General features: G+C 35.6%; 1 protein-coding gene across 2 annotated transcripts; it reads left to right on the top strand.

Moving 5' to 3' along the window:
- Positions 1 to 1,626: 1,626 nt before the first annotated feature.
- LOC133863796 (uncharacterized) lies at positions 1,627 to 8,035 on the top strand. Of its 2 annotated transcripts, none has more exons than XM_062299895.1 (7): positions 1,627 to 1,894; positions 2,350 to 2,763; positions 2,859 to 2,911; positions 4,223 to 4,260; positions 4,502 to 4,820; positions 6,496 to 6,815; positions 7,135 to 8,035. In XM_062299895.1, exons 1-7 carry the CDS (start codon positions 1,882 to 1,884, stop codon positions 7,697 to 7,699), a joined length of 1,722 nt encoding a protein of 573 aa, XP_062155879.1. In that variant the 5' UTR covers positions 1,627 to 1,881; the 3' UTR covers positions 7,700 to 8,035. The 2 variants fall into 2 exon arrangements, with proteins under 2 accessions (XP_062155879.1, XP_062155878.1); XM_062299894.1 differs by having other exon boundaries at positions 2,347 to 2,763.
- Positions 8,036 to 15,958: the final 7,923 nt, after the last annotated feature.

Raw genomic sequence — 15,958 nt, 5'->3', positions numbered from 1 at the left:
GAAAGCTAATAAAAAAATCAACAAATATGTCTAAAATAGATTTTCCTAATTCGGACATTTACTATGTCAAAATCACCTCACAATATAAGACCGAAAATTTAGACAAATTTGGAATCATTTTTCTCCTTGGATTTGGATTTTTAGTCTCCTACTTAGACTAGGAGACTGACCTCCAATTTTCCTAGGATTTCTAGGTCTTCTAGGATGATTCTTCTAATTCCTATAAATAGGTCTCTAAACATTGAAGAAAGACACACAAGCTTTGGCAAAAGAATTGGAGGCTAGATCAAAAAAGATATTGGCTTTATTTTCTGTATGTATATATTTTTAGTCTGAATTAGTTGTAGTTAATTACTTTTGTTGGGGCTCGATTGAAGCCCTAATCATATCTCTTTAATGTTTCAATTTGACTTGCTACAATTTATATTTTGATGCTTAACTTGATTATTTCTTGTTTTATTGAATTCCTTATATGTATGTGCTTGATCATTATATGCATGTGGTATGGATTTGTTATTTATGTCAATTTCGATGACTGAGTCCTGGGCATAATAGAGTAACGAAATAAGTTCATCACAGGTTCTTGGATTAATCAACATGAAGACAACTAGAATAGAAACCATTAAGCATCATGTTATGATTGTAGTAATGTGTATATTGTGAATCTTATTTGAGTATGATTAGCGGTGGATATCGGAGCCCTATCATTTTATTTATTGTTTTCAATTATATTGTTTACTTTATTCCACTGCAATTATATTTAAAATATCTATCTTAGAAAATTCTCTTTAAACACAATTTACCAATCCTCGTGGGAATGATCTCGTACTTGCTCTCTATACTATTGTTTTGATCTCGTGCACTTGCGAGTAAAACGTACATTATTTACCTATTTATTTATGTAGATATATGCATAACATTATTTTGAACAAGACGGTGTAACATCTCTACGATACAATTTAATATTCATCGTTTTTTACATGCATGCTTTTATTAACTCATCATTTTCATTATTTTGTCATTAATCACTCATTTTCATAAAATAAAGTTCGCAGTAATCAAAAGTAAATTTCATGTGAGTTTGTAAACATGGATAATTGGTACATAAAATAATCATGCTATGCGGAAAAAATAATAATAAGTACCCATGAAATTCCGTTAAAACATTTGACAGATTCCGTTAGGTGTCACATCAACGCCAATGAAATGAAGACATATGTCATCCTCAATAAAAAATATAAATATATAAAATTGAAAAATCATTATATATATATTTTAAAATATAAAGGGATAGCTGCCGGTTGGGTAGCCACACTCAGCCTGATCTAGGGGTGGCCCGAAGGCTACTCTTACCTCTGGGGTGGCCAGTGAGCCACCCCTAGAGGTGGCGGCAGGGGTGGCTCGCAGGCCACCCTTTTCCGATTTTATTTGTTTTTTAAATATAATTTTTTTAATTTTATTTATTTATATTTAAAAGAAAAAGAAAAAAGAAAAAAGAGCAGTGATGTAACTTGGAATGGAAAGGCATGGCGCTCATAGATATCAGATATGGTACGCAGACAGCCTACGATATACCAGGCCCGGCCCACCACTTCAAATATCAGGAGGAGTTTCTTTCTCTTCAATATGTTGGAATTGGGTAAATTTATGGGGCGTTTTTTCGTTATCCGGCGCCTGCATACTGTGTGGCTCTCTCGCAGTGTTTCTTGTGTAGAGTGACTCAGATTGTGTCTCTCCCTCTCCCTCTACCACCATCGTTTAAAACAGCTTAAATAACATTATGCCCTCCCTACCCAAATGCCTTCTTAACAAATGCTATGCTTTCTCTGTGTTTCACTAAGCTGTTGACATTAAACTCTGGATTTGGCTGAATGAGCTCCCATGCCTTTACTGGGTACTCTCTCTCTCTCTCTCTCTCTCTCTCTCTCTCTCTTCCCTTCTCTACTTTTTTCTGGGTTTGTCTTCCTTCTTTCTTTTCTTCTATCTTCAATCTCACTTTCAATTCCTTTTGAATTCTGTTCAAAGTATTTATTTTTATTAATTTGAGTTGAAACCCAATTCACTGTATTGTTCACTTTTCTCATATCAGCGGAGTTTGCCAACCTTTATTTTGAGAATTTCATCTCCATAAGTTGCTTATTTGGTTAAAACCAGAAACCCTTGCTTGTAATTGTATGATCATGCCACTTGCTCGTCATAATTTAATCCTCATACAGCAACCCACAAAACACTTGGTTGACTGCAACTTGGTGACATTCAGAACGCAAAATACTGTAATGCCAGAGTCGTTGCATTTAGTTTGCCTCTTGTGATAATCACTGAGACTGTTGTGTTTGTATCTGTTAGCAGAGATTGCTACTGCCCAGCCTGCGTTCCAAAGTCACTTTTGTGCACTCAGGGCTCAAACTCTTATTCATGGTAAACTATCATCGATTCCTTATGGATTTTCCTGTGCTTGGAAATCCTGGGGCCTATCTAAAGAACTAAACTTTGATGTGAGACACCTCGAGGTGCGAAGGGGTAGACTCCTGATTAAGGCAGTTGCTACTCTTGAACCCAAGGGTTTGGTTCAGAATAAAAATGGACAGAAGGGTTGCGATGTACCACCTGTTGCTAACAGCTCAAGTTTCCAGACAATTGAACTCGAGTCTTCAAGCGAAGATTTGAATGAATTGAATGAAAGAGAGAGATTGAGAAGATTGAGAATCTCTAAAGCAAATAAGGGTAACACTCCATGGAACAAAGGCAGGAAGCACAGTGCTGGTAACCATATATTTATAGATCTCAGCTTCTGTATTTATCAGTCTGCCTCCATTATTGAGTTTTACAAGTAGCTCCAATCTCCATTGTATGTGCAGAAACCCTTCAACGGATCAGAGAGAGAACAAAGCTTGCAATGCAGGATCCTAAGGTGATGTCATGTAAGAATTATTTTGCATGTTCTTTTGAAATGGCCTTAGTATGTTTTAACTTATCCAAAATAAAAAGAAAAGACCATGGTATTTGTAAAATGAAGATAGTTTTATAAGTGTATCCTTAACTCAATTCTTGAGTATTGCTCTTTCAAATGCACCGGTTACATCATTTAACACTCAATTGGACCATGTACTCATCTTGAACCCCATGCGGAAGGTGGACTGAGATTGATCATTAGTATATCCTACTTAAAATACAAACATTTTTTTTATTGGTAAGCAACACACTTACCTAACTTAGAATACAAAATTTAATGAATTGATAAATAAAAAATGTCGGGCAATTGTGTGGGTGAATTCAAAAGAGTAATGCTAGAGATACTACAACTTTTACTATAAAATAATTTGCAAACGGATGTGGCAGTCCATAATTGGTGAAATAATTAAGTAGAAAATATAGTTTATCAATTTCTCTTAATTAGTTCACCGATTATGGATTTCCACATCAGTTTGTAAATGACTTTGTAGTAGAAGTTGTAGCACTCGAAGCATTTTCCAATTCAAAAAGCTTCCTTATCCCTTTTGCTTTGCCACTGGTGTGAGACATTAGTGATGCATGGCATGTTTCTTGACCTTCCTTAAATTCTTTTCAGTTTGCTGCTGGTCTAAAGAATCTGTAAGGATATCACATGATGGTATCAAGATCTTCTTATGTCTAACAATCTGTCCTTTAACAAATTGAACTTTTCTCGCTCCACCGCGAGGAGATTACCAAGTTAGTTGTAAGACCTGATGTATTAACTAATTCTTTGAGTTGATATTAAGAGTCAGTGACTTGTTCAATACTTAATACTAGAATTAGTACCTCCTATAAAAAAAAAATAAAAAAAAAAATAAAAAAAAAAAACCTAGAATTAGTTCCTAGTAAGTGTAAAACTATGAAGCAATTAGCTCTCTAATTTTTTTTAATTTGTTTTTCAGAAGATTTGATTTACTTTCTCTTTGTGTTTTTATCTTAACCTGATAGACCATCTTGAGGTTTGTCCAAATTGAATTTTTCTATCCACTGGACTCTTGGAAATATGAATAAGCTTTTTGTGTATAGTTTCCTTGGACCATATTTTAGACAATATTTTAGATGGCCAATCTAAAAGTGTCACTGGCATGATTTAGATCATGAGGCAGCCAACAGATTATGCATTCGATGAGTGTAAGATAAGAGGTTTCATACTATCATTTGTAATGAATGTAGTCCTTTTGTACAAAATTAGAATGGCTCATTCTCTTAAATAACTTTGGCTCTGCAGGTCAAAATGAAGTTAAGTAGCCTTGGACATGCCCAGAGGTAGGTCTTACACCAACTTGTTTATTTGGGTTTTTGTTTACCATTAACATTTTCCTCTCATAATCCTAGCGGAGTCCCAATCATCTAAAGTACCTTAGTATAAGTCCTTTATTGAGCTTGTATTAGGGTCTTTAATGACTATGGTAGAAATTCTGAGTTTTTGATTTTTTATCATAATATTCCCGTCCATACCATTTCACAATGTTTTTGTACTTTTTCTTTCTTTTAATTGATTGTACAGCAAAGAGACAAGGATGAAAATTGCAGTTGGAGTACGAATGGGGTGGCAAAAGCGACGCGAGAAGCTGATGGTGCAGGAAGGCTGCTGCTTTGAGTGGCTGAACCTAATTGCAGAAGCTTCTAGACGAGGCTTTGTTGGTGAAGAAGAGTTGCAGTGGGACTCCTACAGGATCTTGGATGAACAGCTCAAGGAGGAGTGGTTAGAGAGTGTTGAACAGAGGAGAATAATGCCCAGGCTAAAAGGCAGCAGGAGAGCACCAAAGTCCCTTGAGCAAAGGAGGAAAATTTCAGAAGCCATCTCTACAAAATGGGCTGATCCTGTAAGTAGATAACATCATATCTAGAAGAGGTAGCATGATTCGTGTTTTCTGCATAAACCTTATTAAGCAGGTCCTAACGTGGAACTCTCCTGTTAGATTGTGGGTTGTTTCTTGAGGTTCATGAATGCTCTATCTTAGAACATTTGATCAAGTAACCATTGCTCAACTATGGCCCCCCTCACTGGAAAAGAATGAGAGAGTGATTATCTTATCCATTAAAAAGTAGGTCCCAAGCATCAGACTTGGTGTATTCCATAAGACCTCTATTTCATTAGGGCTTCTCAAAACAAAGTGTTTTGTTACCACCAATCAACTGATGAGATGATAAGTTCGAGGATTCGATGTGCATCATTTACTGTCTCTCGCTAAACTTAGCAAACTCTAGTGTGAAGTTTGAGCTTCATAATACTACCTACACAGAAGTGAAAAAACAAGATCTTTTAAGTTGTGAAAACATTTTAAAGAGAAGCTTATTTTTTTGTCAAATCCATTATAAATTTAAGTTTGTTCTAAACATGACAATTATGTTTAATTTTGGGAAAATCAAATTTGCTCTCTAGGTTTACACGCAATTTTTAATTTAGCCTTTGGGTTTTCAATTTCGATAATTAAGTCTTTAATTTTTAACCTAGTTTCAAATATGCCCTTCCATCAACCTACCGTCTAATTAATTGACAGTATGGCACATTATAACAAGTAGTTAATGCCATGTGTCTCGTGTTTGACTCATCATGTGCCGATTGTATATTTCATGTGGCACATTTACTTTAAATTATAAAAATACCCTAAAAATAATTAAAACAAAAAGAAAAAAAGGGGCAGCCAGCTAACCCTCAGTGAGGGGAGGCTGCCCCTCACAGGAGAGGGACCGCCACCCCTCACCAGACGAGGGGCGGCCCCCTGACCAGCCACCCCCTTATTTTTTGAATTTTTTTTTAATTTTATTTTTGAGTTTTTATTTAGGTACTTTTTAATTTAAAATAAATATGCCACGTAGAACTTATAGTTGGCATATGACATGTGAAACATGAGGTAGATCAGTACATGGCATCAACTTATTGGTCTAACTTTATTCATCAAAGAAAAAAAAATAAACTTATTGGTCTAACTTGGTACACCGTCAATTAATTGGACAGCAGGTTAAAAAGTAACCTTTTTGAAACTGGGTTAAAACTTAAGGATCTAAATGTCGAAATTGAAAACATAAGGATTAAATGAAATCACATGAAAACCTTGGGACCAAATTTGATTTTTCCCTTTCATTTTTTCTGTCTTCTCCACCTGAACCTGAAATATTTTCATTTGTTTGTCCAACATTTCTAACCTGGATAGAGGCAATCAAAACAGATGTTTCCTATCCAACACCTCGATCGCATTTTGACTAGACAGCTATGAGCTATGTATTACACACTCCCTTTCTTCCAAGCTTATGTCCTACTAGGACTTCAGTCTTGTGTTCTCCCATAGGCAATCGTCTACAGTTTACTGATTAGTTCCTGCTCAAAACTTTGGGCTACTCAGACTGAATCTTTCAATTTTCCCAAGAAGTCATGTTTCTCTTGTGACTCAAGCTAATACTAATTATAACCAATTCTACTTTGTGGTATTCTTTGTAATGTCAGTTATTCACCTGAACAATTTATTCTCCAAATTGTGCGTTCCTGCATTTTATCAGGAGTACCGTGATAGGGTTTGTTCTGGCTTGGCTAAATATCATGGTATACAACCTGGTGCTGAAAGAAAACCAAGGAGAAGTCCAAGTGGTGGTGCACGTACGCCTAGAAGGAGACAACCCATAAAGAAAAGAGCTAGTGATATTAACAATTATTCTACAGGTGTGAGTAAAATCCAAAATCAGCGACCAAGGTTGAGGAGGAATAGTCCACCCCTGTACAAAGATCCCCTGGCTAGTTCTAAGCTGGAGATGATAAAAGACATCAGAGCAAAGAGAGCAGTTGCAGACACCCAGAAAACTGAAGCCATTGAACGAGCAAGGTAAGTTCATTATATCTCTATCCTCACGCTTGAATTTGGCTACTACAGAGTTATTGAATTCAGGCTATGTCATAGAGGACAAATGGCCACCATCCCATCACTTAAGCAGTTTAATTATCTGATTACTAGTGCCATTGCTTACCTGATCAAAGCTTAATGAATATTACTTTATTTCTTACTGGGTGCTGAAAATTTTTTAATGCTAGTCTTAATGAACTTATCTGCATTCCGAGACATCGTATTTCTCATTTTTGATTGCTGTTTCATTAACTTTAAAATTGATGAAAAATCTACACTTAATTTATGTGGCAATCTGCAGGCTATTGATTTTTGAAGCTCAGAAGGCTGCCAAGGCCCTTGAGGTTGCTGCAATGAAGAGCCCTGTTGCTCGAGCTTCTCTGTTGGAAACCAGAGAGCTTATAGCTGAAGCAATCCAATCGATTGAATCCATAGAGACTGGTCAGATCACTTCCCATGAGAATGGCGGTTACCCTTCAGTTGCCTCAAATGAACTGATTAGCAAGGTTCAGAAGGATACAAGGATAGAAGTCAACGGGACCCCAATCCTGCCAAGTAAGGATGAGGACTTTAACCTAAGCAAGTTCACCTTGCATGATTTTTTGAATAATGAGGAGAAACTTCTACCAACCAGCTTCAGTGGCTCTAGTTCGTCTCCTTTTAGTTTTGAGAATATAATGAAGCAATCGAATTCAAGAAATGTCCCTGACCAGCCAGAACCAAATGGGAGTAGAGACTGTGGAAAAGACCCGCTACCAAATGGAGCCCATGTTCAGTCCCTGAAGGAGGAGGAAACACCTGAATCGGTTACTGTAACGAAAAAATGGGTTTGTGGAAGGCTCATTGAAGTGGCAGAAGGAACTTAGTGTTGGCGCAAGAACATCATAATCTATAGTACGACATTTATCTCAGTATTTGGAACATATGAATGTATAACGCTAGTATTGATCACAGCTGTTTCAACGCATGTAGTTGGCTACTGCAGTCAGCATGTGTAGTAGGCGTTGTGGTTCATACTACAGTATTTGAAGCAATGTTAGTGCCAACATTAATGTAGGTTAGTAACAAGCTTTATCCATGTTTCTATTGAACCGTTGAATATATTTCCCTCTTTTTCTTATGGATCAAGATACTTCAGAAATCATTGGGAATTCTATTCAGTAGAGTTCTTTAAATCAATAAAACATGGATTTTTCTAATTTGTTTTGTTCCACCCTTTCTTCATCTTCTATTCCCTCAAACTTTGGTGTTCCGTACTTGGATTCTGATTTGAAGTTTTGTTTTCAACAATCTGTTCCCCAAACTCCCTCATTTGAGGAAGTTAATAACTTATTATTATTATTATTATTTTGGATGAATGAAAATTTTTTAACACCAACCAAAGTTGTACACACTCCAGCAAACACGCTGGACCTCAATGCCAAACAGGCTAGAAATGGCCACAGCCAACCCAAAACCACTACAAGAAAAAAGGCAACAGAGGAGCGTCGCCGTCAACTATACAAAACACCCTCTGGCTGAACAACTCTACAAAATGCAGACAACCAAGGGGAAGCGGCAGCAGAACAGCCAACATCTCCAACATACAAAAAAACCTTAGCAAAATCCAATATCCAGAAGCCAAATCACAACGAACAAAGGAGCAGAAACAGCCCCAACAGTAAACCCTCCAAAAACGAGGAACCAAACAAACACCACAAACCCCACCCAACTTTGGGAGAAATACCCCAATTTGAACAAAGAGAAATATTGGCAGGGCTAGCGTTAAATTTGTCGAAGTACTCACAATCCGGTTCCTAACTTCCCAACAAACTTTTTGTAAGAGCTTTTCTTCCGAAAGCAAATCATTTCCAAACTTGAGATCATTCCTAAGCTTCCAGAGATTATAAACAGTAGATCCGAAGGATAATTTGCAAATCAAGTCTCGAAGAGAATTCCCTTTCCAATCCCTCGTAGCACTCCCAATAGATTATCTATTTACAACTTTAAGCTAGAATAGATAACAAAAGTGTTAAAAAGAGACTCCATCAGCTTATATATTCCAACTCTAAAATAGATATTTCTTAATTCCATAAATAGTGAAACTCTCAAATAGAGTTATACTATTCACTTTTTTTTTTTTTTTTTTATTCTTTATCTCCACTTTTTTAGCTTTGTTTTTTTCCTTTTTCCCTCCACCACTCCACGTTCTTCCTTTTTTTTCTTCCTTTACAGTGGAGATCTAAGAGAAAGTGTGTAAAGTAGTGGAGTTATGAAGCGGGACCCACGTGGAAAAAAATACTATAATGAAATAAATTAATTAAAAATAATAAAAAAATAATATAGAGTTAAGAATAGATAATCGGATGTATAGTGCATTTAAAATTCATTAGCTAAACTAGATAAAATAGATTTTGATTAGCTATTCTAGATTGAAAAATACATAAGCCATTGGGAATGCTCTTACAGCTCTATCAACAGTAGCATCCCACTGCATAGGCAGATCCGGTTGTGAACATAACTGCCTTCCATACCTTTCTACGAAGGCCACACTCAAAAAATAGAAAAAATTACAATTTAGCCTTCCAAACTGTCAGCAGTTATGCAAGTAGTCTCACAAACTACCAATGCTTGGATTCTGGCCCCCCCAAACTACCAAAAAGTTTCAAAAATACCAATTTTGTCGAAATATGCCATAATAACCCTGTCACGTGCCATTTTTCAATTAAAAAATAATTAAAAATTAAAAAACTAAAAAAGAAATTAAAAAATTAAAAACTAAAAAAGACTTAAATTTTAATTTTTTTTTAAAAAAAAAAAAAAGAAAAGAAAAGAAAATGGGTGATAGGTGCCACCCAAACGCCCATTTTCTTTTCTTTTCTTTTCTTTTCTTTTAAAAAATAAAAAATAAAAATAAAAATTTAGTTTTTTTTAGTTTTTAATTTTTTTTTAGTTTTTTTTTTTTTAAATTTTTAAATTATTTTATTTTAAATTGAAAAATGACACATGACAGTGGTATTATAGGCATATTTTGACAAAATTAGCCTTTTTGAAACATTTTTGGTAGTTTAGGGGCCAGAGTCCAAGCGTTGGTAGTTCGTAAGGCTACTTGCAAAACAATTAGTAGTTTGGGAAGCTAAACTGTAATTTTTCCAAAAAAATAAGTGATCCCTAGTTTGAATAATGCTGGGAATAATCCCGCTCAGCTCGGTTCATTTCAGAAATTACGAGCCTCTAAGTCCACATTGGCTCGCTTGTAATTATGGGCTCGTGGCCCACCAGATATGAATTCACAAGTACGAATACCCAGGAGTCTCGGGAAGATATTGTCTGTGGGCCAGTATAATGAACTGGAGACTCGGTACACGCGATCTCAGATATGTCGGAATTGCACCCATTCCCTAGAAATCCGGGACTAACTCTAATTCTGGATATGTTGCCGGGAATCTCACTTTAAGACTGTTAAGGAAAGAATCTCAGCGTCGAAGGTAAAGAATTCCAAGTTAAGGAGGGACTTTGGTGGCACTCCTAGGTCACAACGGAAGGAATACGAAACCCTAATACAATAAGGGCTCTCATCATTCAGCCCATAAATAGGTCTATACCTCATGTATGAAAATAAGACTGAATTTATCATGCTAGAGCATACTTAGGGCATCGGAGGGAGGAACGCCGGCCAACCCCCGGCGAGTTCTCTTAACTTTGTTTGTTTTGCAGTGATCAGGAGACAAGAAGAACAAGGAATGATGAGTTGTCAATGACACACCGGAAACTGTACCAATAAATAACATGTCTATAAAACAAACACTTAACATCATAATTTCCTCCACCCCACTTCAAAAGTCTATAACCAATAGAAAGACAATCGTTAGTAGTGTATGTCATAAAAAGAAAGAATGCTTAGGGATGGCAATAGAGGACCAAACTAGTTTACTCCATTCTACCCTAGGATGCTTAACCCAAATAGCTCCCCAAGTTTCCTTACAATTATAGATCTTAGACTTCAAAGGTTGCCACATATGTAACAACCTGGATTTTGACTCCCAAATATAGAAGTTTTAATTTGAAAAATTAAAACTAAATAATAATGATTGGATTATTTAGTAATAAGAACTAACAATTGATATTTTCTCAGATTTCGAGGTTGTGGAGCCTCGAGTGGATTTGTGGAAGCACCCTATGACGCAAGTGAGTAAAACTCACATGGATACCTATTATTTTTTTCTTTTTCCACATAGCATGATTATTTTGTGTACCAAACATACATGTTTACAACTTACATTAAATACACTTTTGATTACTATGAACTCTATTTTGCAAAAATGAGTGATGAATAAGCAATACAAATGAAAATGATGAATTATAAAAAGCATGCATGTAAAATACGGTGAATATTAAATTGCATCATATGATATGGTACATCGGTACGTGCGGGATAACGGTTATGGGCTTATTATGATATAGGTTAACCTTATGGTCAAAGAGATTATGATTATGTTATGATGGGCTTTAGATACAATGGTTGTTTTCTGGCCGACGCATCATGCTTGAATGAGGGTCACAGTTACAGCTTTGCTAGTTGCATGGGCCACCCGAGGTCGGACTCAATTGTGTTGCTAGTATATGATGGTATGCATACAATATCCGAGGCATTGGTGTTGCATTACAGGTCCCTTGGGATAGCGCCAACCCTGCTAGGAATGTGTTATTATCTTGCATCCATTATTTATAGCATATACAATATTTATATTGCATCCATTACCATTTTACGAAATGAGGAATTATGATTGTACGTTGTTGTATGTGATTTATATCTTAAATATCTGAGTTCACATATGATAGCATGTACATGTGTATTTATGTTCACTAAGTCATGAAATTACATTTGTATCTTTTCCACCTATGAAACATGTGTTGTTTTATAGTTACTTTTGAGGATGACGAATCCCGTGAGGAATATGGTTCGTTTAGAAGACATAGTCAAGCTCATTTTTTAGGAGCTAGGTCCTGATTGGTTAAAAGGTATGTGGGATGGTGATGATGACACTCGTCACGACATGATGGAGATCCTACATCTGATTTACCTCCTCAAAACTAGGCATTGAATCTTTATGTTTATTTATGACTCTTAGACTCAATTTGTAATATTTAAGTTATATTGGAGACTAGTCTTTGACAGTGATATTTGGAGACTTATCTATTTTACGATGTTTTAGTTTTTGTTCTAATTGTTTACATTGTGGATTGTGGGTTTTAATTGCTATCTTTATGTTTTAAGTGAAAGTCTTCCGCTGCCGACTCTCTTCGTGGAGGATGAGATCCATGTGGTCTATCTTTTTTAGAATGAGACTGAAAGGCGAACTATGAAGTTAACTACCAGCTAGTTAATTTCACTAGGGCGTTACATAGCAAGGTCTTACTTTTAAAAGAGTAGTAAGGCATGCAAATAAGGAGGAGCAATATGGGGGATATTCCGTCTTAAAACGTAACTTCATTTTCGTCCAAAGAGACGGACAAAAATGGACAGATGATATTTTTTGCCTACATGAGATGGATTGGGGGGGGTGGGGGAGGGGGGTTTATCATCGATTTTTGAACATTGGACGCGAAAACGCATATGGGTGAATATTTTCAGGGGGTAAAGTGTATTTTCCTCTTTCCCACTACAAATGATCTTTTTCCCACCACGAACGTTCGATGACATGGTGTACAGTGTGTCAGAAGGTACATTCCATGCCGTTGGTATGTACGACAATAGTACACGAACGTTTGAGGATCGTACGATGAACGCTTGAAATAGTACACGAACATTCGATATTCAAGTACCGATCATTTGACAGGTGGAAAATCAATTCATCCTTATCCTCTACAGTTTCTTTCCTATGAATACCCCACCCCCTTCATTTTATTTTGTGTAATCCAACCCTTGGAGCTGATGATACTATACTGAGAGTGTGTGGGAGAGTTTCAGTGTAAGGGAGAAGTTTTCACTCTAAGGAGGTAATGCACTTAGCCTAAACTGTTCTTTCATAGCCATTATGCTATCAGTTTATCTTTAGAAGCTTTTAATCATAAGTTTAATTCTCTAGTCGTTACAATGATCATAGTGTTAGGATTGCCTTTTGATGCTTTAGATGTTGTAATTATTGCTTGAGGTGTTATTATGGTTTTGAATCATACGCGTATTAGGAGTGTTGTTAAGACCCTAGGTTAAGCTTAGGTATAGTTTTCGATCCCTTCGGCTGAACATTCAATCTCCTGTGCTTCAAACGATTGTTCCCCACAGTACAAACGTTCGCACATCGCATCACGAACGTTCGACCCTTCAGCATGAACGTTCGTGGGTCAGACATAAATACCTATTTTGAACTTGTTATAGTCTATGCTTAGCTTTTAACTCGGGATTAAAGCTGGTGATAGTTTTTTTTTTTTTTTTCCTTCCAGATTTTGAGGTTATGAAGCCTCAGAATGACTTTACGGAGAAGCCTTATAATACGAATCATACTCAATTAAGATTCACAATATGCACAATACTGTAATTATAACATGGTACTTAATGTTTACCAGTCACAAGGGAATGATATCTTCTCCTAAAGCTATTGATTTTCCTAAGCAATAAGTTAGACATGTATTTACTCTAACTCTTTTCTTCCTTGAAGGATTTAGCATGGTATCTACTAAGTTGTTCTTCAAGAAATCTATGGAAATCAGTAAACACACTCAGATTGGAACATGATATCTATTCCAGTTGTCTTTATATTGATTAATCCAAGAACCTGTGACGAGGTTATTTCGTTACTCTATTATGCCCAGGACTTGGTCTTTCAAATTGACATAAATAACAAATCCATACCACAAGAATATGCTGGCCTAACATAAACATGGGAGAAATTCAAGAAACTAGAATTAATCAAGTTGAGTATTAATATATAAATTGTAGCAAGACAAATTGTAAAACTTAAAGAAATATGATTAGGGCTTCAATCAAGCACTTGCTAAAGTATTAGTTACACATAATTTGGATGGAAATCATCCTCATAAGAAAATACTAAAGGAAAAGAAAAACTAGAGAAAACCTCATTATTTAGTAGCCTTTGATTCTTCCCCAAAGTTTGTGCGTTTCTTCAATGTTTAGATGCCTATTTATAGGGATTAGGATAATTATAGAAGCTCTAGTAATCTCAGAAAATTCGAAAGTCAGTCTCCTAGTCTAAGTAGGAGACTGAAAATTCAATCCAAGAATGAAAAAGATTCGAAATTCGTCCAAATTTGGAGTCTTTTACTGCGAGACAATTTTGGCATAGTAAACGTCCGAATTATGAAAAACATGGGCTTGTTTGGCAAAGAACAGAACAGAACAGAGTAGTGAGTTGTTAGTTTTGAAATTAGTAAAAAGTGATGATGTGATATAAAATAAAAAGAATTTGTATAAAAAAGTGAAAAAAATTTGTATTGTAGTGAATTTTTTTATTTGAATAGTAATAAAAAATTATTGATGTGATATATAAAATGAAAAAAAGTGAGAATGTTTTGATGTTAATTGTTATTGAAAAGTGTAAAAATAAAATAAAAAATTGTGAATAGTACCAGCCACTATTCTGTAATGTTCTGTGGCTTATCAAACAAGCCCATTTCAAATATATTTGTTGATTTTTGTATTAGCTTTCCAACGCTGCTAATTTTATTGCAATCCGATACTTGAACAACAAGTTATGATTAAAATATAGAGACATGCTTATTCTGGATTCTTTCAAAAAATAATAGATTTTGCTGACTTCTCTTCTTAAATTTAAAATTGATTTGGAGTTGAATCTTTCCAAAAGTGAATTTGCCAACTTTATTCTAATATTGGAATTTGATGGATTTTTTTTTTTTTCTTTCTTTCTAAAACCTGTAAAATACATGAAAATACAAAAGCAATACAAAATATCAAACTACAATAAAACTAAGAAATTAATATATATTAATTAATGAGCTTGAATGTGTAAGATTCATGCACTTATCACAAGTGCTTCATTAGATGATTTGGACCTTTGGTTGACTACACAAATGCTTCTGAATATGACAGAAGGCTTTTCCAACACTAAAGGCATCAAAGGCAATCACAAGAATCCGAGGAGCAAGGATGCCATTTAAATGGTGGATGTGTTTATTGAGAAATCATGGCTTCCCTCTCTCTTTTAGCTTGGCCACAGATTGTTTCATAGCCTCCTTCCTTTTTTTCTTTTGCTAATTAGAAACATTGGAGTCCCTTTTTCCCTCGGGTGGATGTGGCGGAGGCCTTCTAGCCGCCGCACTTCCCAAACTCATGTCCAAGCTCGATCTATTCTAACCCAGAGCTTCAGAGCCCGACCACAAACTCAACTTCGTCCACCCTAGTCCAAGAAGCTCGGAAACCAAATGAAGAAACCATGAGCTTCTTTGAAATATATATATATATATATATATAAAAATTGAGAAATGATTGGGTGGATCTCACATTTTGAAAAAAAGTGTTGTACGTGGGTTCACAAATGAAAATTGGTTTGGTCAAATTTTGAGAAGTATTTTTGGAAAAAAATAAAAATAAAAATAAGAGTGTTTCTCAAAAGAAAAGAAAAAATTAAACAAAAAAAAAAAAAAAAACCATTGCAGTATACACTCAACGTTAGTGGCTGTATGGCAACAACCATCGCATTGTCCGCACTTGACGGTCCTAGTAGCGGCCCTCGTGAAGGCGCCAAAGGTTCCTGTAGGCCGCATAGACATTTATGGTAATTATTTTTTAGAAAGTGTTTTATTTTATTATTATTATTATTTTTTTTATATAAATATTTTACAGACCATATTTAATATTTAGACAAAAGTTTTACTACCCGTTTTGAAAAATGCGTTGGTGGTAAGAGTCGCGTTGAAAAAGTCATTTGAATTAATTAATATTTGGGAAGAGTTGTGAGGGCAACAAAGTGTTGAATACCTACCTACCTACCTATTAGGTAGCTAGGGATGTGATCGAAGAATAGTGAAGCGTGGTGGAAGTCCCAAACAGGGGCAATAGTCAAAGGTTTGAAGGGAGGCTTTGGCCACATGGATTCCGTGACAAAGCATATAGTTCGAATTAATGTAGGTTAATGTTCTTAATTTGAACAACTTGACCGGAGAAGGAA

The sequence above is a fragment of the Alnus glutinosa genome, chromosome 3, assembly GCF_958979055.1.
Source record: "Alnus glutinosa chromosome 3, dhAlnGlut1.1, whole genome shotgun sequence".
NCBI lineage: Eukaryota > Viridiplantae > Streptophyta > Magnoliopsida > Fagales > Betulaceae > Alnus > Alnus glutinosa.
Note: the sequence above shows the minus strand (reverse complement) of the source record. Positions and strands in the feature narration are given on the sequence as shown.